Genomic DNA, 24,422 nt, shown 5'->3' on the forward strand with positions numbered 1-24,422 from the left:
AACATTGAACCTGTTCAGTGACAAATTTCCATTTAGGAAGCCAATGTGGATTGGATGACGATGGTCACACATGCAAGTCCTCAACAAGCATCCATTTACAAATGTATGTAAAAGGCACATTTTGGGATTGTTCAGAGTGAGCATGATGGCAAACTTTGCAACTGCAATAGTAGTACAAGAAGAGGAATATGACTTAATTGAGCAGGACCTCAGAATGCCACGGACTGTTGCTATAAGAAATGCCAAGTCAGATGTGACAGAGGAAGAAACTATAAACAGATAGACTGAGGAAAGATACTATTTTGTCGCTCTGCCAAGAATTAGAAGAACTGAAAGTTACAGCAAGTCACAAATGGGATACATTTTTATGCAGCTTGCAGTTGCAGCATACCACTGGTGTCATGGCTGAATCAGTCATCTGTCTCTTGGCATGGGTCTTTGTGTGGAACCTCATTTCCATTTTGTTTTGCATTGGCTTTCACTTTGGGCACAGCAAAATATCGCCACGGTGACTTTATGAATGGGAATTAAATGCGCAATAAGTCATTTTTCCCAGTGCTGCTGCTTCACATTATGAAACATCCATTATATTGACCAGGGCTTCTGTGTTATATCTATTGTAAACATGGCCGCCTCCATGTAGGCAACGCATTCTTTGGAGTATAAACTGTTTTATTTGAGGACTACAAAATTGTTTCTTCAGCTCATGTGAGCTGCACTTTACAGAAAAATGTAAAATTTATAAACGATCACTTCCATAAATATTGTACTTTTTGATGGTAAAAATGACTTTTTGCTCCTCTATGCCCTGTTGCACATTTTGCATGGGGTAGTTACCATCAAATTATATGAATCTGGAACAGTGTAATTGGTAAAAACCTACTGTTGCCTACTGGGTTTTTGTTTGATTCGTTTTTATAACTTCTCAAAAACTGCTGTGTTAATGTCAGTAGGCTAAATAAAGTTTTTGGTTGTGGATGTTAAAACGGCTGTTTTAATGTAAATAAGTTTGATGTATGAAAAATACGTTTTAATCGAATCATTCAATGTGTGTTGCTTATGATTACCAATGTTCAGAAATTACATTAACTCAGATGCTTGACTATGGACTATAAATTGTTTGAGCACAGAAAACAGTATTGAGGCTCACACTGTTCTCTCTCTCTCTCTCTCTCTCTCTCTCTCTCTCTCTCTCTCTCTCTCTCTCTCTCTCTCGGAAAGGAATACCAGCACTATGTTTTTTGTTTAATACATTTTATTATTTGTAAAATCAAAATGTGTAACATCTATTGTCTTACTACATTCGTTATTGGGTGTGAGTGTTGAACTTACTTTGTTTTTCAAATAAAAGTACGAGAAATGTGCAAAGTTGCATATTAATTCAGCGCAGTCCGTCGTGTGGAGAAAAAAACAAGGAATGTTATGGCGTGCTGTTTAGGCTTGAAAACAGTACCGATGCGTAATTTGTGCGCTTATTTGACGCTTCCAAGCACACCCTTCACCAGGGAGAGTAAGGCTAATAAATGCCTGCAGAAGAGCAGCCCGTGTCCCCATCCTTCCTGCCTCTGGTCATGTTAGTCCTCCACCTTTTGTAAAAGCCTGGAAGGGTCTTTGGTTTAGCGTTAGTGCTTTTCCTCTTGTTGCACAGCGCCGAGAGAGAGAGCGAGAGCGCTAACTGATAGGAGCAAAGTTGTGCGTTCCTTTCAGCTGACTGAAAAGATTTTTTCCGTAGCAGGTAAGGTGGGCGCTTTACAAATGGAATTCTAGGCATGTCACAGCTTGCACGTTAAGTTCCTTTCAGTTTCCGTGGTTTGTTTTAATGTGACTTTGATTATTCTTTGTTTATTGTTCGTTTCTCGTGATATTGCGTATCACTTCGGTTAAGATCTGAAAGATCTGCATTAGTTTTGAAGGCAGGGTGGCGATACGCTTGCTTTCAACTGGAACCACTGCATCACACCTGTGTCGCACTCATTATGTGCACTCAGCCGCTAATGGTATTTGCTAAGCATTGGGGCGAGCTGAAAGCACAGTGGCGTAATGTCCGTTTTACCTAAAGCTTGTCAGCATTTGTTTTTCTGGGAACTTCTGCAAAGTCCACTGTCACGTGTTTTTGGAGAGGTGTGTTCGCGCGAGCGTGCGAGCGTGCGAGCGCGTTTGTGCCGCGTGTGCGAGAACTGGCAGCCAGGAAGGTATTTATATGCAAATTGTAGATTATTTTCAGTCAATTAAGGTTTAAAGTACTCATTTTTCTCACCTTTTATGCCAAAACCTTTATAGTGTTACAGCTTATTCTGAAGGCTGTCTCAGAAAGGCATTTGACATGATGATTTGAAAGAGCTGGTAATATAACTTTCGAAAGATCAGTTCAGCTGTTGAAATATAAAAACCACCCAAAGTCACATCATCATTATTAATGAGTTAAGATAATTCTACAATATTCATTCCTTGGACAATTTGTCAAAAGAAAAAAATAGTATAGTTTTGATCAAATACAGAAATAAAGAATTTTCTGCAAATCAATGGAATGATTTTTATGATTTTGTTAATGGTTGTATATTAATATATACAGATAAAGGATGAATATTAGGAAACCAAAGGGTTTCTCAGAAAAACAGGAAGCATGTGCAGGCAGTGCTAGTCACACATCCTCCAGCCCTGTGTGCTTTCTCAGCAATTAAAGAAGGATATCAGTTTATATAACTCTTAGTAGACCTTTTAAAATAGATGTTATGATGTCCGTAAGCACATTTTGAAAGATGCAAATAATGAGGCTTAAATTTAATTCTATGTAACAGGAACTTTAAAAAAAAACTTTATAGTCTGTTAATGAGACTTTTTTTCTTGGTTGGTGTGCTACTGCAGACCAATTAAATTTTTATTATTTTTTTTTAACTGTGGGGAAAGGTAGTTCACATGCACGCACACACACAAAAAGAAAGAACCCTGAAGGTTTTTTAAAATAACCTTTGGCCTTTTAGCTGTGGTCATTAAAGGGGTACTTCACCACGTCTTTCATCCACCAAAAGTTTTTATTAAGATAAATTCATCACTGCAAATTTTGGCTGCCTCTAATTTGTCACTTCTGAATATGTATCTTTTTGATATGCATGATGTAGTGCATACTTCTAAGTCTTGACTTGTCATTTGAAGGCACACTAATGGAAGCTTTGTTGGTGCAGTATCGGGAAAGGATACGAACCGAGTTGGACAGAGCTGTGGATTTCTGGCTGAAATACTCTCATGACAAGCAATACGGGTGAAATAATCTATAATAATTTAAGTTTGATATTAAGCCTTTGTCTTTTGAATACCCAAGAAGATATTGATCTCTCCATTGTCATTCCCCTCTGAATTTATTTTTTTTTTTTTCCCCAGCGGCTCTTGAAATGTACTGATTTTAAAAGATCATCAATGTATGTAGGTGGCCTAGTTGCTTAGGCTAATGGTTCTTGTTTGCGGTCCAGTGGTCGCTGCCTACATACAGTTTAATGTTTTCCTTGCTCTGCCACACGTGATTAAACTCATTGGCTAATTATCTAACCCTTGTAGAGCTGAATCATGTGTCTTGCATCACATGGACACAACTCCATTGTAGGGCCCAAGATTGCCAATGCGCACCAGAAAGCTTTCGAGTCTGTTTAAAACAGTCACACAGATTTGGAGCCCAACAGTGCTGACATTAATGCTGATTCTAACACACAATGATCACCATGCAATGGTACTTACTGTGACTAACATTTAGATCAGAAAAGCATTTAGAAGTTGGGACTGCTAATACTGACTGACTAATTGTTTTTTTTTTCATGTACAGTTCACTTGTAGTTCAGTAACAAGTTAGGAATTGATCAACAAACAGCTGCTTTAATATCTGCGCCTTGCTCTCTGTTGTAGTGGTTTTTTTACTTGTATTGGAAAAGATGGGAAGATCTATGATGAACTCAAATACGTGTGGTTACAGGGCAGACAGGTATGAATATCCACCCTTTTCTGTTCATTTGGCCTTAAAATGTGCAGTAGCCCATGTGGTTGTTTCTGTATAGCACTTCCCTTGTTGCACCAGGTGTGGATGTACTGCAGACTGTACCGCACTACAGAGAGGTTTTGTCGGCCTGACATCCTCGAAGCTGCCAAATCAGGTGTTATTTTCTCTCTTAATAATAAACATGCAGAGCCGCTCCTTTAACGTATCCTAAGCCTTACGTGATTGTAACAAAAAAGGCATATTTCTTCTTTTTGTAGAGTTATTAGCATTTGCTAATGACTTTAATTCTTAGAATGGATCTGAATCTGCATTTGCAATTATGGCAGATAATGCAGCTCTAAGCCTCATGAAGAATAACTTAAAATCTCTAGTTATGTGAGATGGTTAACCCAAATGTTGTGATCTTGTAGCTGCAATATAATTCATAAATTATGCCACATTGTCATAACAGGCAGAAATATAAGGTAAAACTGGTAAGATGTGTGAGCCTTTTGGTCGTCATATAGGTGGCAGTTTCCTTCAGCGATTTGCTCGAGTCCAGCCGGCAGATGGCCCAGGAAAATGTGCCTTCTGTCTTACGCGAGATGGCCATGTTGTAAAGGTTCAGAGGACTATCTTCAGCGAGTGTTTTTACATCATGGCCATGGACGAGCTGGCCAGGGTGACAGGAGACAAAGAGATGCAGGTGAGACTGAATTAAAAATGTTCTCTTTGTTTGCAGAAGGGTAACGAACCAAGGGTACCAAATGACCAAAGTTGTTTTTCATTACCCTGGTGCAGACATCACTTTCAGCATGAACCGCTAACATTAGCTAACAACTAATAAATGAGATGTTCACTAAATAATAGTGTATATGGTGTTCTTCACAGAATGATGCAGAGAGAATGATGGATCAGGTAGTGCATTGGGTCCGGATCGACTCGTCAGGTCTAGGTCGACCTCCGCAATGTGGAGATGCCCCGGTCAACAGCATGGCGGTTCCCATGATGCTCCTGTGCCTCGTGGATCAGCTGACGGAGGGCAGGGCAGGGCTGGCAGGGAAATACAGAGAGCTGGGAGACTGGTGTGTCACACAGATACTGCAACATGTACAGGTGGGTGAGCACTGCACATCTGATGTATGGAAAGGTGAAGTTTCTGCACTTGATAAAGTAGAAGACATTTTTGATGTCATGTGACGTGACATGCTATAATTAAATGCAGCAGACAATGGTAGATTATAAATGTTTGACTGTGTAGGAGCCATTTATTTGATGACTTATTTATATTTGTTTCCTTTGATATTTTGTTTTGTGAGTATCTGTCCACTGTAGTGAGAGGGGTAGGCTGGCTGGGAATATGCACCTTTTAACCCTGCAGCTGTTGGCTTCATCGGACTGGTCTTTTTTCCCCCTTTTTTTTTTAAACTTTTGTATTCACCTTTTATTTAAAGCCCTTTACTCTTGCTCTGTTTGCCATCAGAGAGATGGAAAGGCCATTCTTGAAAACGTCTCCCTGGATGGACAGGAGCTTCCGGGTTGTCAGGGGCGACTGCAGAACCCAGGTAGTTGCCATGGTCCTGTTGCAAAATACAAAGTTATAGCCCTGGGCTCCCAAGGGCCACAACAGAAAAGCGTTGCTCCGTCATCGTTGGTTTGTTAGTTAAATCCATGACTACACCACAGTCATCCCTGAGCAGGAGTCCAAGGGAGCAACACTGGCACTGCTCTCTCGGCTGGAGGGATGTCAGTCCCAACTACGCTAGCCAATTACAGATGTCTCTGTGCTCACACAGGGCGGTTTCCTTCTAGCGTGTTCAGCTGCCCTGTGTTGCAGCATGGTCAGTGATGAGGCGCTTGGCTTCATGAGTCTCAGGGAAAACGCGCTCACCACACCCTCCACGGCTGGTGGCCGTCATGTGACATGGCAGAACTGCCTAGTCAGTGGGTACAAACTGGCTTAACAGCAAAAAGTTAAGAAAAAAATTGAATGGGATGGAATAGCCTCTCAGTTTTAAGGTCCTTATCACAAATGGGCAGAGCCAAGGTTCATGACTGGACTTTGCTATTGTTATAATAAAAAAAAAAAAGGTACCTTAGCCACAAGACCTTCCTTGTGTAATCTTGTTGTTAAAGCAGTTGTTTACATGCATTCTACCCCATAGCAAAATCACATGTAACGCTTGTTTGCCTCAGGTCATGCGCTCGAGGCTGGCTGGTTCCTCCTGCAGTATGCGAAGGCACAAGGGGACGCCGAGCTGCAGAAAGTGGCTGTAGCAAAGTTCATGGACGTCCCTTTCCTTACGGGCTGGGACAAGCAGCATGGAGGACTCTTCTACTTCCAGGATGTAGATGGTCACTGTCCCACCCAGGTCAGAGTGATGACCCCAGGCACCTATACTTTAGTTGAAACTTGATTTGCTCATTTTAGTGAGAATTCTCAGGAAAAGGAAATTTAAAATTGTATTGAACTGCATAAATACTTCTCACAGATGAATAATGCGAAAGAACATTAAACGCAGGAAATGATCAGCACAGCATCCCATCTTGGCACGCGAAGTTCCAGTGACTGCAAAACAAACTTGGGAGAATTGCTGCGGTTGATTTCATTTTCATAAATAAAAGCATCTTGAGTGAACATAAAAATGATTGTACACTCAAAGACCGACCACTATTCTTGGAGACAGCATGTCTGCTGACATTCCAATGTTTGTTTGCTTTTGCATAGTTGGAGTGGAATATGAAGCTGTGGTGGCCTCACTGTGAAGCTCTTATTGCTTACCTGATGGCCTACAGTCACTTCAGAGAGCCAGCAATGCTGGACAAATTCACACAGGTCTATGACTATACCTTCAGTCACGTAAGTAGCACTTACAGCTGCATGACACACATTTCAACCTGCAAGACTTTCCTCAGGATATTTGATTGACAAAGGTAGGGAAATCTAAGTTTAATTTTTAACTGAAACCACAGCAGCATGCACGATTGATATAATAAAGTTTTATGGGGCTCAGTTTATGACATGGTTGTGTGGTATTTGGATGCTGTTGCCAAGCTGTGTGTGGGTGGGTGGGTGTGAGATCTTTGATCACTTGGTCTCTCGCCCTCTCTTAGTTTCCTGATGAGAAGGCTGGAGAGTGGTTTGGATATCTGAGTCGTCAGGGTGATGTAGTGCTAGACTTCAAAGGGGGACCCTTCAAAGGTGAGTGGCCTTCCGTTTCCGAGTCCATTGACATCAGCTGTAGATGAAAGTAATTTGAAATAGATTGGGGGGGGGGGGGAGAATCTAATTTAGTATTACTGAAATCCAAAATTTTTACCTGCATTTTCCTATAATTATCTCCAGGGTTCTTCCATGTTCCTCGATGTCTCTACATGTGTGAGAAGATGCTGGATCATCTGCTTGCAAAGCTACAGGCTTACATTTGAGGTCCACCTGCATGATGCTCTATAGCTCAGCACCCTTCTGCTCTCCCCATTGCACTCTAAAATATTTTCTGTAGCCAACCCGTGAATCATTAAACATGGTGTATATTTCCTAGGCAGTGTTTTTCATGTCATGCGTAGGAATAGAAAATAATTGTTTTGGTAAAGCATCAATATAATCTTCGCAGGAGCCAGTATGTAGACAAGATACCAGTTCCAGAAAATGCAATTTACATAAACAGTTAAACTGACTTAAATCTCATCATTTGATTGTTCATAACCACACTTGTACAAGCTTTATGGATTAAGTATGACCTATTGTTTTGCATAAGCCTTGCATTACTGTTGTCCATGTGCCTTTAAATACAGTTTACACTCCACAGTAATTAAAGATTAATTTGTGCAAACTTCCAAGACTTGAGTTTACCATTTTAGGCCTTGCACTAACAGTCTTGGTTTATTATTTCTACTAATTCTTTTAAATGTACTTTCAACTCGGTCCTATTTTTAGATTAGATTTGCACAGTTGACTAACCCAAAGCTGTTTAATTTGAGGTAAGTGTCCCCTTTTTTCCTCCAAGTACTCATGCTGTTAAAAGGTATTTTTTTACTATGTCAGTGTTTCATTAGTGGGGGGCATAGTTTATTGCTGCCCTTTGCCAGAACATTAACCCTACCCGTCAACCCAACCTGGGCCAGCTTTTTTATGGCATGGGACGAAAACAGGCAAACCTTGCCTTTACTGTGCAACAGTTCAGAGGAAGACCATGCCTCCGCAGACTCCTAAAACAATTCTAAACCTTTATTCTCTAACAAGAGTGAAAAAGAAAAGGCAACATTGAAATGAAAAATGTTTATACACAAACTCACAACAATTGCTTGTATGCAATATCAATAATAATATAATAATTATTAGAACCCAAGACAAATAAAAATGCAGATAAAGTGAGTTACAGTGAGGTGTTTGTACAGTTCCTTGGACTCAGGAAAGAAAGGTGAGCGAAGAGAGACAGCAGAACATAAAAGCGTCAGAGAAAAGTAAAAGAATCTTGTGATTTAAAATTAAGAGTCAACAGATACAGAAGAGAAGGGGTATTATATGCAGTGACCTATTTTGGGAAAGTAGCACCAAAACAATGCATTTTTTTTGTTTTTTTCCTTTTGTTTTATATTCCCAGCCCTCCCCCCATGCCCCACACTTCCTAAAATGTTCTATTAGTTTATTCAAAAATTGTGTCTCCCTTGACAGCCTCAACAAAACACGAGACTCAATACATAAAAAATACAAGTACTGTTATGGCAGCCGTGCCACACTCCTCTTTGTACATCCGACGCCACCAAACCTGTGTTTGTTTGTGTGTGTGTGTGTGTGTGTGTGGCTAGACACTGTCACATTATGCAGGATAAGTAAGTTGGTGTTTGCCGGGGGTGGGGGTTAGTGCTGTTTAGTACAGCCAGCCCATTAATATGCTAAAGCAGACGAGATGGGTGTGGCCGAAAGGGACAGATGCGCATCAGCGGGACAGAGGCGATGACAGTCAGAGATAAACGAGGAGGGATTGACAAAGTTGACAGCAGAGCGAGATGGAGGGAGTGTTCACAAAAGGAACAGAAGCATGGACAGTGTGTGTGAAAGCTCAGTTGGTGTGTGTAATCTCTAGTTCTTTGGCCCAGAGAGCCTTTCTGAGCAGTTACTCCGTGGGACTATTATCCACGCCATAGTTTCCCATCACAATTCATCACAAGATCTGCAGAGGTGAGGAGGGAATGGGGAAAGAGATCAAAAACTGACAACCGGCAGGCGCACATAGCTTTTCATACTAACTGAGGATTTTGCAAAAAGAGGGCGCCACCGAGGTGTGTTCAGAGTACCTCTTGGGGCGTCTGTACAGGTGTGTGGTTAACGGGTCTCGTTTTCTTGGAATCTGAAGCCTCTGAGGTTCCCCCTTCAGCTTTCTGTGTCTTCCTCTTCCTTTTGGAGTCTTTCATCTTGCCGGCACGACCTGAGCGCTTCTGTTCCTGCAGCTCCATCTGACAGGAGGGAGACAGTTCTTATAGTCTTATAATCTGCCTACCCAGCCATTGAGGAGTGAGGAGATTATTTAAAAATAAAATTACAGCACTTCCACACAATTTCTGGAAACCCATGATTTTGCCCTCCCCATCACCTGTATGAGTGTGTTTAGGGAATGGCGGGGTGGAGGTGACGCCGCTTGCAGGAGTCGGTAGATGGTGTGCGTCTGGTCGAGCGTGACCTCCAGCAGGTCGCCCTCTAGTAGCAGTTCCTCTAACTGCGCTCTTGTCGAGGGGACCAGCTCGATTACTGGCCCTTTAAGACGTGGGATCAATGCCACCAGAGACTCCACCCCTTTTATCAAGAGGGGGGGGGGGGGAATAGCACAAAACAAGATCTAAGATTGTGGCATAAGGCTTGAAGGTTGATGAAAGGCTTAGGGATTTGAAATCAGATAAGAGACTGAAAACATTGAGGAACAGTTAACCATACTGGTGAACAAAATGTGGTCTAAAGAGTACCAACCTGTAACACTGGGAATTTCAGGCTTTTTAATGCCATTTTCAAGGCCGGACTGCACAAGGAAAAGGAGTTTATAGGTTATCATGTGAACAAAATGAAAATTTTGCTTAGATGCGTCAAGTAAAAAAAAAAAACCACACACAAGGTAGAAATGGTAACAACAGTTTGCACATCATTTGCCAGTACTGGATGCTGGCCGTCACTGCTGACAGGGAATGAATTTCTCTCAAAATATGGGTGATGTTTCCATTTCCACCAGCCCTTCCCTCACCTGGAGTCCATTAGGAGTATTCTCTCTGTCCTTCTTCTGAGTCTCTCCATCCTCCGTCAGATCGATCACGGCGTCCTCCTGCTCGTCCGAGTCCGACAGCACGATCACGTCCTCCCTGTTCCCTTTATTCTCCTCTTTGTGCTCCTCATTTTCATCCCTGGTCTGCATTTCTTTCAGTTCCTGCAGCCTCTGCAGCGCCCCCTGCAGTTCGGGGGTGTCCAGCACCTGTTTGGCTTGGCCCTGCCAGTTGATGGCCCTCTCGGTGAGGCATTGCAGGGCCTCGCCCTCGGGCAGCCGCACAGGCAGCCTCTGCAGGGCCACCAGCAGGGCCAGGATGGTCTCTAACCGTGGGCGACGGGAGCGCTGGCACCGCAGGCACAGGAAGCACGTGTCCCAGTCCCACCAGCAGAGGGGGTTGGCGATGGGCAAGTTAACAGGGCTTAACACAGAGGGGAAAGGCACGCAGCCTCCATGGAACAAGTCTTTGCACAGCTGGCAGCGATAGAGCAAAGGGCGGGGCACGCCGCCGCAAACGCACACCGGCTGGCTGGATGTGGGGGAAGGGGAGGAGCCACCGTTCTGCTGCGGCGAGAGGTCCGAGGGGAGGGGTGTGTCCGGGTTGGCCGAGTCGCTCCACCTCTGCTCCCTGGGGGTGTTATCCAGGTCCGGTTTGGCCAGGTTGAGCTGCTGCAGACGTAGGAGGGCCTCTTTCTCCTGCCGCTCACCCTCTTTGAATGCCATTACCTGGTCAACATACAACGAATGCAAAATATTAACGGTTCCTGACAGAAAAGAACCACGATGCAGTACAGCAGGCCTTTAAGCAAACCTGGCAAGGCACAGATGCAAGCATAGACATGACGCTTAAAATACCGCGGTCTTGTCTCAGGTGTGTGCTCAGACTCACAATGGCTCCTGGGTCTCGGAGGTCCTGAGCAGTGAGGCCCAGCACATTGACATCAGAGTCTGCTTCTGAGCTCAGAAGGTCTTCCTCCCTTTTCTTACTCTTCTCCACACATGGACACAAGACCTAGATAGGCGGGAGGGACGGAGGGAAAAGGGCGAGACCAAGTATTTTTAATTGACGTAAATAAAATCACGACTGCACTATTTTTTTTTTTTTCTTGCTAAAAAACCTTTTCCCTGAGATTCCACATGAAGCCAAGAATACCATTCATGGTGATTTTCTAAGGTCTAGTCGTGCCAGACACACAGTGGTCCTGCTCCTCCTCCGTTTCTCACGCACGCTCCGTCCTGCAGCCGCCCCGCCCCATGCCCTGCCCAGCCAGTGCCCCTCACCTCAAGCAGGCTGTGCTGGCTGCTCTTCTTCAGGAAGGTCTTGCTGGCCTTGTCCCTCCAGGAGTGGGCACTGGCCACCTGCAGCTCCAGCTGCCGCAGCTCCTCCATGCGCACGGGCAGGTCACGGCCGATGGCCACCAGGCCCTCCAGATCATCCAGGCACGGGTAGTGCTCGCCGTTCTGCTCCGTGCCGGTGCACAGCCGGAGCAGAGGGAGGGAGGGAGGGAGAGGAAGGGAGAACGAGAGAGAGCGCAAGACTCCTGAAGAATTTATGAAGAAATAATTTCCGAAAGAGAAGTGTCCCCCAAACAAGATTGGCTGCAAACCTGCTGCTTTTATTTAACGACTGCCTTGTGTATGTTCTATAGTAGCTAAAAAAAGCTAGAGATGCAGAAGTTCTGGTTGATCTCAGCCAGTAACCTGTAGGAGTTAAAGTTATGTGTGTGTCCTTAGTGGTAGTGGGTGGTGAGGAGCAGCTCTTGCCTGGATCTCCTCCAGGTCCGTGACCCAGGCCCGGGCCCGGGTCAGACACGCCTGCAGTGATTGGATGTTGGGCAGCTGCACGGGGATGAGCTGGGCCTCGTTCACGATGGCCTCCAAAGTGGAGAGAGGATGCTTCTGTCTGCTCCGACAGAGGAAGAGTGAAGAGAGGGTGAGAGAGCGAGCGATAGCGTAAGGTCATTAACAGTCCAAAGCAGAGGGGAGGCACCAGGATCTTCTGCCCGGGGCTTGGTTCACCTGTGCTCCAGGCAGATCTGGGCCTTCTCCTCCCAGCGCTCGGCGATGGTGAGCAGCTCCTGCAGCTCGCCCATGGCAGTCTCCACGCTCACGCTCTGCGGCACGTTGCAGCCGGCCTCCATAAGGCTGCGCAGCACGGCCAGCGTCACCTCACCGCCCGCGGGCCTCAGGGTGTGCCGCACCTGCCCCAGCCAGCGGCCCTGCTCCTGGAGCCCCGCCAGCAGCTCGCATGCCGGGGCTGCCACGGGCAGCAGCGCACCCTCCTCCAGCAGGGCCTGGACGTGGGCTGCCGACGGGCCGGGAGATGGCTGCTTCCACTCGGCCCCACCGCTGCTCACCAAGGCCTGGGCACGCGAGTCGAACTCCTCCACCTTCTGGAGCACAGCCTGAAGACCGGGTGGGGAAGAGGCATTATTGACTATTTTTGTGGTTGTTTTTTGAGTACAGGAATAACTTAAAATCTGCCATCTAGTCAAAAAAACCCAAAAAAAACATGCTTTCTGAATTCGTGATTAAAGATGGGAGAAGCGAGACGGGAACCCCCCCCCCCAATCTCAAACCCCTAGTCCCAGGTCCCAAATATAAGGCACAAGATCGATTGGTGCAACATTTGTGTGGAGCCTGTTTTGAGATTAAGAGTGGAAGTAAAAGGTGGCAGGACAGCTGGGCTTGGGTGGAGCGCTCCATCAGCACGTGCTCACCTGCACCTCCTCCAGCTGCTCCATCACGCAGGGCAGGTTGAGCATGGTGTCCACCAGCGTGCGCAGCTCCTGCAGGCTGGGCCGTTCACTAGGTGTGCCGCCGAGCAGCTCGGCGCTCCTGCTCCGGCACCGCTCGATGTCGGCCAGCACGGCCGAGAGGCGCTGCAGCAACTCGTTGTCCGGAAACTTCCGCTCGGCTGCCTCCTCCTTCAGCGCCTCCAAGTCTTTAATGCCTGGATGAAGGAAGCAAAACAGGAAAAACGTCGAAGTGAATATTCCGCTCAAAATCCGCAGAGGACAGTTGCGGTCAAAACGTGATTTGGGATGGTTGCTCAACGGCGCTGCCATTCTAACCTATTCTGTTGCCCTCCTCCTGCTCGAGGGCCTCCTTCACTCTGTTGGCCCAAGAGTCGAAAGACTCGGCCCGAACCTTCAGCCTGTGCAGCATGGCCAACAGCTCGTCCAGAGTGTAGCGATACCTGAGGGGAAGGCACCACAGATGAGACGCGCGGTCAAACTGCTGTCACCCCACGCGTGAGGCCCGGTGCCCAGGGAGAGGCAGCGTACCTGAGGTAGAGTTTGTCTGTGGAGCAGGAGCAGAGGTCCTGCGTGTGGTAGAGGCAGACGAGGCGCTCAGTGCAGTTGGTGCAGGCCAGCGCCGAGAGGAAGCATGTGGTCTTGCACTTGTCACACTGGCGCTCGTCATCGGGCAGCAGCTCGAACGCCTCCCGTTCAGCCTCGGTTATGCCCTGAGAGCATGCGCGCGTGCACACACACACACGCACGCACACACACACGCACGCGCCCTCGGGGTCAGGCGCAGTGACGAGGAGCTTACCGCCACGCCCCACCCAGCGGCCCCAAGGCAGTGAACTGGGTCACGTTTCAGCCTTCCCCACTTGCCCTTTAACCCCAACTTGTAAATACCTACTCCAACCTCTCGGACTCATTGTTAAGTAATCCCCCAGTGCGTCTGATTTGTTTCAAGATGATAGCTGTGTCCTGTCGTTCCTGCGTGTCAGCACCTCACCTTCTCCAGCAGGGCCTTGCGGAGCTTCCGCTCCTCCTGCACGATGATGAACATCTCGCGATGCGTGGCAGCCGCCAGGTTCAGGTCCAGCTTCTCCGGGCAGGCGGCCATCTTGCAGGTGAGCTCCTCGTGCGAGAAGACGCAGTAGCGGCGGAGTCGGCGGTAGTGCTCGATGCATGAGCGGCCCATGGGCAGCTAACGGGGGTGAGAGAAAGACGCCAAGCTCACTTGGCCACGTCTACAGACCCCAGACGTGACCAAAAATAAGGGAAACCTTCGACCACAGTTAAGAACCCTTTGCAACTCGCATCAAGTGGTTGCAAAAGACAAACACAGTGTAGATAAGTTCTTTGTGGACATGGCAAAAGTATGAAACTGAGCAATATTGTCCAGTTCCGTCTGGATAGCAGTCACGCTTCTGGGAATTCTGTACTCACCCAGTCTGCGGTGCAGAAGTTGACGGCTTCGGCAAAGTTGTATCCCTGATTGAAGCCGCTGTGATATGCTCGAGGGAAAGTGATGACAAACTCTCCTGCACACTGATTGGTACGCACAACCTGTCAATCACACAGACCCCAATTAGGAACAGAGCTCTGACAACTGGTGGTCCGCTTTATCGCTCTGGTAAAATGCAGGACTCTGTGAAGGCACGTGCTGAGGACGTGTTACTGACTGGCACTCCGTGGGCCATGAGGATATTGGGGTTCATGATTGTGACGAGCTGATGGAGCAGGTCTGGCTGGAACTCGAAGAGCTCTGGAGTGAGCTTCTTCATCACTTCCTCCAACTTCTCTGCTGCTACGGCTGGGACGCCGTACCACGTCTTGGGCTCCCCCCTGGGTGACGGAACACGTTACTGCAATCACCTGCGGCACTTCCTGCTTACTGTGCTTCTACAAGACGCTATTAAATGTGCTGAATGCAGGGGTTTTCAAACTCCTCTTGGTCGAAAAGGAAAAGCAAATGTAGCCTTATACATGTTTACTGTCCACTAACGCCGTGGGATTAATAACTCATTACATATGAGGGGACATATACAGATGGAACAGGATGCAGAAGCCACACTGAGGTTGGTGAGGTGTCGCTACCAGTGCAAGTAGTTGATGGAGTAACTCCAGTGATCCTCGATGTGCCAGCAGAAAGCAGAGAAGACCATGCCCACATACAACCATGGCACCTTCATGCCTGAGATATCCGCATTGATGTGGCACAATACTGACTGATCCAACACTGGCATGACGTTCAGGTTCCAGCCGCTGCGGGCATACTCCTGGAACAGCAGGGCACATGGTCAAACCGAGCTTTAAGTTTGCTGTTATTTCACTTGAGTGCAAATGGAAACAGGATGAGGCCTCGCGTTTTAATATTTAGGGGTAAAAAAAAAACAAAAACAAAAAAACAAAACAACCAACCCCCCCCCTCATTTCTAGAGGCAAATGGGGACTAAAATAGGTACCAAAACCAAGAGGGAGAATGCAAGAACAAAAGATGGGAGAGAGAAAGATTACTCGGGGGGGGGGGGGGATGGGGGAAGATGAGCTATGTGTCTTAGAGAGGGAAGAGCAAATGCTAACCTCATCTTCCTCCGACAAATGTCTTTTGCCATTTTTGACAGGGAAGCCGCTCCCAAACTCTTTTGAGTGAATGTCAGCTCCGTATTCTACCGTTACATCCTCCTCAATGCTGCTAACCAACCGCCAGAACTCCTTCTCGACCAGCTCTGTAGGAACCATCTAAAAACCATCCACAAACAGTACTGAACTAATTATTGAGCGCAGTGGGATTTTAACTTTTTATCCTGGTCCTGCTGTGCTGGTGCCTCTTTTGTGCATTAACACGTTCATTAAAAAAAAAAAAGTAGACAAACTTTTAAAAGAACGTACATGTACAGGCATGTTGAAGTAGTCAGCCTTAAACGTGTCCGCCATTTCACCAAAACTCTGTAATGTGTATTCCCGAGTGGCCTGCTCGAAACCAAACGCTTCGGCGGGCTTTTTGCATTCCTGTTAATACAAACAGCACAAATTAGTCATATCTAAACAGACAAAACAGAAATGCAGCAAACCTTGAAATCGGACATTCTGGCACATGGACTGGGCTGACAAATTTGAATGCAACATAAAACAGCAGCTTTTCACGCACAGACTACCACAGCTGCCATGGTTTCTTGAACTCCACTTAACTGTCATCCATTATCTATCTGAATGTTTTGCTGCCGTGTCTCTGGCTTCTCTTACCTCAGCCACACATTTTGGGCAGCGCCAGTTGCCCTTGGGAGGGTCTGTGAGGGGGGGCAGGAGGCAGAAAGTGTGGTAATTGTCATCACAGCCATCACACAGGAGCAGCTTCTCGTCATCGTCCCCCCGGCCACACATTCGGCAGACAAACGAGTCCACCTGGGAACACAGACTCCTGGCTTATAGTGTAAATGCGCAGGACACCGAGCTGTAAGGTCCATTTCAAATTGGTCGCCATCTGGACTGTTAGGTGCTACTACAGCATGAATGAACTTAAAAGTTGTGACGGTTGGGCTTAAACCAGAGACAAGATGCTTGAGCAGTAAAGATTTAAAAACGTAAAGAGTTTAGGCTTCTTAATCATCCCACACAGCACGTGTTATCGCTTTGCTAGTTTAGCAGAAGTTTGCATTAAGCTCAACTTATTCCAGCTCATTTGCTGATGTTACAGCAACATTCCATTTACTTCAGTTCATCTGCAAAAATTGCTAAACGTACTTTATTCACACACACACACACACACAGACACACACTCACAAACTGAGGATTGCTGAGGTTGCGTCGGAGCCTCATGGTCATCTTGGTGCAGGGTTCGTCTTTCCCGGGGTCGTCTGTACTGCCCTCATCCTCTTCCTTCATCTTCACCTCATCCTTCACGACCAGGTTCAGGGGTGGAGGCTGGAGGTCTCCGTCCAGCCTCGTGACCTGCATCTCTCCCGCCTCTTCTTTAATGTTGCTAGCAGCACTGCTCTCTCTAACTATTACAGTCTGAGGGAGTTCATCTGAGAGGCAAACAGAACAGTGTTGACTGACTACTTTGTTTTACTAAGGCCTAGGTTGAGTTTCACAGATGGAAGACATCCCACCGACTGTGTAATAACATTTACATGCGTGCCAAACAGATAAAGCAGATACCTTTCTTCCTGGCCTTGTCTCGTGGGACCAGGCCTAGTCCCATCATCTTGGGTCCAGCGCCGTAGATCTGCAATTTCTTCAGCTCGGGGTTCTTCTCTATGTCCTCCTCGGTGGGCTCCGGCTGAAACGCATACGTCAAAACAATGAGCACAGGGACTCCCATACGGGCATGCCCTGGCGCTTAGAGAAGCTTGACCGTGTGTGCTAACTACTGCTATCTCTGAGCTTGATGCTGAACTTGGCATTGATAGCTGGGACACGCAATCAATACCACATGAGGGGCGTTGATTAAGCCAGCGCTCTGCGAGGTTTTCCCCTTGACCCAAAAATAAGCCCAAAAACCCAGCCATGCTAAACCCACCTCTTCACAAACGTATCTCCCTTTTGCTAACATTAGCGATATGGAGGTCGATGACATCCTACACTCTAATCCTGAGTCTGCTCGGGGCTCAGATAAGCAATGAAACCCTGGATGGGATATTCTATGTTAGCATTTGTAGAGAACACAGAAGCATTGCACGACCAGCCTTCTGGTGTGAAGCATTCCCTGGCAGGAACACATTCAGAGAGCGCGCACGCAGGAAGAGCAGCAGCCAAGCTGGGGAGCAAGAACGTTATGGCCCTCACACAGCAGCAGCAACGGTGGTAGCAGTCGGCCCCCGTCGCGCGGGGGGTGGTGGGGATGGGGGGTTTGACGACGCAGGAGGCGGCGCCAACGGGGTCCCAAGCAAGCCAGCATTGTAATACAGCAAGATGAGTATAGGGAGGATTTTTGATGCGGAACGCGGTTAGGGTGATGGAAATGGATGCACAGCGAGGAGGCAGGACGCGAGGGCGGGGAAGAAGAGTTAGTCCAGCTTATTCACAGCAGACATTAGCGATGCGTGGGGGTGGTGGTGATGTTGAGCAGAGGAGGAAGAGGAGGGTGTGAGAGACTGCACACTGGTGGGGGGGGGGGAAGAGTGTGAAGGTGTTAATGTGAGTATAAATAAGGTGATAAGGAAGAGGGAAAATGCAGAGAGAGAGAGAGAGAGAGAGAGAGAGAGGAGAGAGAGAGGAGAGAGAGAGAGCGCGCACGGGCGAGAGGCAGTACCGAGGAGATGTGTTGAGAGCCAGTGGTAAGAGGGTGGTGGGTCGGATCCTCTGGACTCTGCATGGGGAGACAACAACCATAACAAAAATGGACTCCAGTGGCAAAGATGGGGGCAACCAAGAAGAAGGGGGGGGGGAATGGATCCAGAGAGGGATAGTGATAGACCTGCAAAAGATGTGCATGTGGGCTTTTTTCCTTGGACACTGAACACCCCTACAACAGGTTCAGTTCGATTTACAGCTCGATTCGGGCTGTATTGGACTTCCAGCCTGCATAGCTTTGACAGATCTCCAGGACTGGTGTAGGACCCTTGCCTCGGAATGTCCATTTATAAATGTTTTAGGCAATTGGTATGCAATGATAATCTAATATATAGTGGACACTAAACGTGCTATGAAAATCACAGCAAGCAATTTTATTGTGAGTGCACTGATTTGGAGATTTATTAAATTATTAGTATTTACGTTGCTCTGCATTAATTTGCGGTCTAACATGGCTTTTTTCCTTACTGGCTTTAGCGTTCGGCTGAATTCTTTACTGTTTAAAAGTATTAAGGAAGTCTAAAAGGATCTGCAGTCTGAAAACGTGCATGTCTTTAATACACAGTTCATTATGAATCAATTCAAGCAAACAGGGTGGCAAATGAAAAAAGCCACATGGCTGCAAAATAAATTAAATGTAGCACTGACAACGACTGAAGATGAAAAGGTGCGCGAGGAGTAAGATGAAGAGAAAATGAAACTAATTGGGATAAGGCCAATGGAATTATGAACATAATACATGATGAAAATGTTTTTCAGAGAGGGTGGGAAAATAACCATCAAAATCTTTAAATGTTCCAAGTGTACTTCTGCGGTGGCGGGGGGGGGGTTGGGGGACGACACAGCAGGTTTGTAATAATTGGATAAAGAGAGCAATGGAAACAGCGCACAGATGCACTTTTAAAGCATGGTGACACAAGCTGCAAAGCATGCTGGGGCATGTACCCCGAGTGCTGATTGGCCAGAAGCACACAGAAAACCCAGAGACGCGCAGACACTGCAAAAATTCAGATGGAAGCCATTGCATTTGGGATATTAAATAGCCTGTTTCTGTTGAACATGCATTTAAAACATTTTGCTTTATATTTTAGCTAATGATGAAAAGGCTGGTTCGTTCCTAGCCCATAATGAAGCAGATGAAGCGCAGCAACAAACAAACCTAGGAATTTTATTTGATATGCCATGCCAAGGGCAAAATAGATAAGGTGAAAATAGTCTTAACAGAAATTAGTTGTAATATGCCTCTACAGATTCTATTTGTTTATACTGGATTCAGAAGGTTAGGGAGAATGTGTTTTTCTACTAGAAAGATTGATATTCACAAAGTTTTTATAATCCTAACAGCATATATTTCAGAAATACACAACGTATAGGTCTACAAAATAAGACAATTGACCGAATGATTGGTTTGAAAATGTAGTTAAGCAGGTTTTATTAATGTCAATTGTACGAACGACAACTGATTCACAATATTATGAGCATACAAGGTGGTTATTTGTTTTTTGGTTGTTCAAGGAGCTTGCAGGCTTGACTTTTCGAGATCTCCCCTTCCTAGAACTTTGAGCAGACCACAGGGTCTTTTACAAATAGCCACTCCTTAGTATTTATTAACATCTTGCATTTGAGGTACCTTAGCCCGAAGAAAGTTGGCAACTCGTGCTCTAAAACTTTCTCTATAGTAAACCGGCTTTAGAGTCTCCGAACCAGTGCTTGAGGCAATGCTGTGTCCCATATCTGACAGATACCAAAATATGCATAAATAACAGCCATTAACAGCTTTTGACTGGCCTACCGCAGATGCCACTCACCTCAGGTTGCAGGCGATTGGCTCGCCGCCCATAACTACTCATCTTAGAAGGCTGGACCGACTGACGCAGGGGAATTGAATGGGGCTTGTACTCCTTATCCACATCATCACTCTCATATGGCCTGGGTTTACATGGCTGCAAACAGGTTTACACAAACACATCAAATAAAAAAAGAAGATAGCCCAGTTTAGCATATCCAGCCTAAATATATCACTACTGTCACAATTGAGTGTTTCCAAAATAAACAAATCTGTCCACTGTCAAGCATTGCCTTGTGCTCAATAACATTACATAAGTATAATAAAATAGGGTTTTAAAAAGGAATTTAGGTACCATATAAACAAGATGCTCCACAGCGGACATTCAGTTTTGCTGTGTAGCCTATTAAAACATTTAGGCTTTCAAGCACTAGAGGACAAAAATCTTTGAAGTGTGAGGGAAATGGAAACACACACACACACACACACACACACACACACACACACACACACACACCGGCAGGCTGGCACCAGACTGGAACATCTCGAAGGGGTACACAATCCTCTCATAGTGTGACCTCAGGAGGGAGCCGATGTTTTTGCCTGGTGGGTAGCCGAGCTTCTGAGCTACGCGCGCCCATCTCCTCTCCTTGCTTACTGCCTCAAAGCCCCCCTCTTCGGTGACGATCTGCAACACCATTAAACTACAGCTCAGGATAGCAGGAGCTATTGGAGGAGCCCGTCACATGATGCGCTGTCACTATCTTTATTTTTACAGTGCTTTTAAAGCAAAAAGCCACTGACCTATATGAACATCATACTAAATATGTATGGTGAGTTGTATCTATTCTCAAAGCTAATGTACAAAATAGAATAATTAGTTAATAATTGCATGGAGATAACCAAAATACCAAGGCAGGATAAACCATGTATACAACTGGACTGCGATGCATTCTGCCATCTATTATATTAATTTCACTCTTTAGTTCACTGTTATATAAATTAAAACAACAGTACCTTGGCCAAGCTGTACAGGTCTAGAATGTGTCTCTCTATGTTGGGTATTTTGAGGGAGGACCCCTGGATCTCCCAAAACTTGGCAATTCGGTCTAGATAATTCAGCTTCACTCTCGTCTCAGCCTGACAACGCAGAAGAAAAGATCATAGCTTGCACTCATAATGACAATTCTGATACCGCTCATATGCCAAGTAGTAAAAATTCAGAAGTTACAAACCAATAAGTCAGTAAAGGTGTACGTTTAAAAAAAGAACGGTCCTGAATGGAGGTGACAATTACCATCAGTACACAGTGAAAAATGAATGTGGATTTATGTGGCTGGTGCACACACCTCTAGTTCATTAAGTCTCTGTATACGGGGTGTGAAATGGAAATTGTCCACCTCCACAGCAAAGGGAGGCTGCCAGTCCTGTGAAGGAAAATAAGACAATTAAATGCCAATTCAGGCTAATGTCTTTTTGGACTTGATGTCCAACATTGATAACAGTTTATAAATAACAAGGTAATGATGGAATCCTGAAGAATTACATAACTGCTGTTATCTGGGTGAAGGGTGAGCAGTCTGTGTCAAATAAACCAACTTTGACCCTAAATGACTTGTGTGAGCATGACAAAAGTTTTTCAAGCACCCCTACCAAATACATTATTGGTCAAATAACTTCTGTCAGCAGAAATTATACCAAGACATCCAGAAATTGAAACTTACTGGTGGAGGCCGAATCTTGCATATTCCAGACTTCTCTGCGATTGGGCGGATCTTGGCGATGTAACCGAGCGCATCTTCAAACTCCTCCCATGACGGCTCAAACACTGGACATTCCGGAGGCGGCACAAACTCATCTCCTCCCTCCATCGCCCTAACTAAAATTTCTGAAAGAGTTAAAGGAACCCCAATTAAGATGTGTATCAGCTTCTTTAATTAAGGTACCAGTGCCTCAATCTACAACAATGTAGAATAGTTAAATATGCTTGAGCCAAATTTATAACAAAGCTTGTATTGCACACTACTGTGAATAAAAACATGAAAATAACATTTTGCTCAGCACAACCACTTATAAAGAATGTCAAATAAATTTTTCCAGTTGTAGAGTATGATCATTTAAATTAAACAAAACGATTAGTATTTGATATGTTAAATGTGTAAGACTGTTGATGCTGGTATGTTAGTGACTTAGCATCGTGCTCAATGAGTAAAAAAAAAAGGTCAGTCTGTGTACAGAGTATCAATATCAAACAAGCCCAATACAACGTCAAAGGTAATTATGAACATGCTGGCACCACTTCCTGAGGAAGTGTCTGGTCTACACACAAATCAAATCACCACCTACTAGATTTCCAAGGCTCAACCCCTGATGTTAAAAATGAAAACAACGGAACACTTGTGAATTAGACACAATCCGCTACTATGCATCGACTCTCCACAAGGACGGAATACAGTATCGGAGTGATCCGGGGTTTTCCCCATTTGCTATTAAACCGCACATATTCTTACGCACCCCATTAATATCCAAATCAGAAAGGAGAGTAACCTTTTTGGCCTTTAAATTGTTCACTCTGAAAAGAATATGCTACAAGACACTTAACGAGATCCGTTTTTCATGGACAAAAATATGATCACGGATACGAGCTAGCTAGCAAGCTAAATGAGTTGAAAACAATGTAAACACAGGCAGTCGGGGAGTAAAACCGTGTAGCCAAGTTAGCTACACAAACTAGCTACGAACTATGAAACAACTGCGTAATGTTTCTATCTAGCCGTTAGCTAGGAGTATGATACTCAAACTAGACAGTAGTTCATAAAAGGGGGAATTTCTCACATTTAGCCCACTTTATATCCGGAAAAGACAACGCCGACTTGTTTAGACGCACGTAATAACGATACTAGCTAAAGTCCTTAGCTAAGTTATGCATCCCTTGCCAGCTGTATAAAACGAGCTCCGATGTTAGTTTACGTTAGCATATCTTAGCTAGTCTAGCACATATCCTAGCTATCGCTAACTAGCAAACGTTTGCTACACCAGCATTGAACATGTACACGCTCTCTCAATATTCAGAAACTCACTACATGAAACTCTGGCATTTTTGTTAACCTAGCTAACTACCTACCATCTGGATTACAGTTTGGAAACACTTAGCTATCCGCTAGCCATCTAACGAACTAACAGTTAGTTGCTGCTCACTTTAGCTCCTTCAGAGTAGGTCAAACTAGCTCGTTAGCGTTATAGCAAATCTCACGTTAGCTAGCCAGGGCAGACAGTCCTGCTTTAATGGCTTCGTGACATGTCCTAGCTAACTAGTCAATTAAGCCGGCAGAGCTCGTTAATTAGAGATAAGATACGAGTATCAGCAGGACATCAACGCAAACTAACATCACATGCAGCTACAACACTGTCAAGCACACCAAGCACAAAACACAGTGGCTGGCTAACTCCTCTGAAGAACGAATATAACCAAAACCACAAGAACCAAAAATGCACATGTTGTAAAGATAACTAACAGCTAGCTAACCGCAGAATTCTTAAACTTAGCTCCGTCGTTAGCTAACCTAACCAGGTCTGCTGTAACTCTTTTGCTGGTTAGCTAGGGCTGGTAATAGCCAGCATGGACACTCAGTTGAGAACATCCGAACATAAAACAGACCTGACAAGGCATGATAGGCAGCCATTTAACGAGTTTTCTCTAATTGCACGGAACTCCCAACACACTATGCCACGTTTATCAGAAACTAAACCGTGAGCTAAATCAAGACAGACGTCTTGCAAAGCCAGTGCTTGTTGCGATAGAGCAAGTATGGCAAAAATATTAGATTAATAAGGTAGCTAGCTAGCTAGCTAATAAACAAACTTAAGGTTAGGTTGTTACGTTTAATGGCCACATGATCTTACATTCCAGCACTTCGTCTGTGCACTTCTTCAAATACGTTCTGGTGTTGCTTCGGAGTGAAAATTAACCCAGTTTTACTGAAAAATCGTCCGGGCCGTGTCAATGTCTTGGATGATCACAGGGTCTATTGTTCAGCACTGGGTCACTCTCTGGGTGGCTGCACATCTACGGCCTCCGCTTTCAGCCCATCCCAGCGCTCCGAGTCTCGGTGGTTGGGTGACCGAAGAGAATATTCGGTGAGAAACTTCTTTTTCCCCCTTAGTTCTAAAAGTCTCACCAAATTGGCACTTTCGTTGTTTGACCTGATTCATAAACAAGCACCAAGAGATGTGGTTGTTACCAGTTTTCTTCGTTAGCTATCCACCGTTCATCCTGTCTAAGCTAAACGCCATTTTGGTTTTCATCACAACCTACGCACAACCCTCAGGGGAAAGGTTTTACTGGATAGGAGTAAATAGTCCTTTAACCCTTATTTAATAATAGA

General features: G+C 45.4%; 2 protein-coding genes across 4 annotated transcripts; one reads left to right on the forward strand and one right to left on the reverse strand.

Moving 5' to 3' along the window:
- Positions 1–1,334: 1,334 nt before the first annotated feature.
- Positions 1,335–7,804, forward strand: renbp (renin binding protein). The gene is made up of 11 exons (XM_035536079.2): positions 1,335–1,735; positions 3,154–3,259; positions 3,895–3,970; positions 4,064–4,139; positions 4,492–4,670; positions 4,856–5,080; positions 5,448–5,529; positions 6,161–6,336; positions 6,693–6,824; positions 7,079–7,166; positions 7,311–7,804. The coding sequence occupies exons 2-11, from the start codon at positions 3,162–3,164 to the stop codon at positions 7,391–7,393; spliced, it is 1,215 nt and encodes a 404-aa protein (XP_035391972.1). The 5' UTR covers positions 1,335–1,735; positions 3,154–3,161; the 3' UTR covers positions 7,394–7,804.
- Positions 7,805–8,177: 373 nt separating this feature from the next.
- Positions 8,178–24,391, reverse strand: kdm5c (lysine demethylase 5C). 3 transcript variants are annotated; one of them, XM_027012192.3, is made up of 28 exons: positions 23,941–24,387; positions 21,762–21,925; positions 21,387–21,464; positions 21,055–21,177; positions 20,555–20,725; positions 20,060–20,194; positions 18,211–18,267; positions 17,118–17,238; positions 16,740–16,984; positions 16,203–16,361; positions 15,849–15,968; positions 15,540–15,698; positions 15,054–15,235; positions 14,639–14,801; positions 14,403–14,522; positions 13,966–14,160; positions 13,503–13,684; positions 13,290–13,414; positions 12,936–13,168; positions 12,235–12,620; positions 11,980–12,118; positions 11,497–11,676; positions 11,105–11,227; positions 10,198–10,941; positions 9,930–9,978; positions 9,559–9,758; positions 9,263–9,421; positions 8,178–9,138 (listed from the first exon to the last, which is right to left on the reverse strand). In XM_027012192.3, the coding sequence occupies exons 2-28, from the start codon at positions 21,906–21,908 to the stop codon at positions 9,130–9,132; spliced, it is 4,704 nt and encodes a 1,567-aa protein (XP_026867993.2). In that variant the 5' UTR covers positions 21,909–21,925; positions 23,941–24,387; the 3' UTR covers positions 8,178–9,129. The 3 variants fall into 3 exon arrangements, with proteins under 3 accessions (XP_026867993.2, XP_081559388.1, XP_026867994.2); XM_081703262.1 differs by lacking the exon at positions 15,540–15,698 and having other exon boundaries at positions 23,941–24,391; XM_027012193.3 differs by lacking the exon at positions 18,211–18,267 and having other exon boundaries at positions 23,941–24,386.
- Positions 24,392–24,422: the final 31 nt, after the last annotated feature.

Source organism: Electrophorus electricus, chromosome 20 (assembly GCF_041902795.1).
Source record: "Electrophorus electricus isolate QZ-2024a chromosome 20, ASM4190279v1, whole genome shotgun sequence".
Lineage (NCBI taxonomy): Eukaryota > Metazoa > Chordata > Actinopteri > Gymnotiformes > Gymnotidae > Electrophorus > Electrophorus electricus.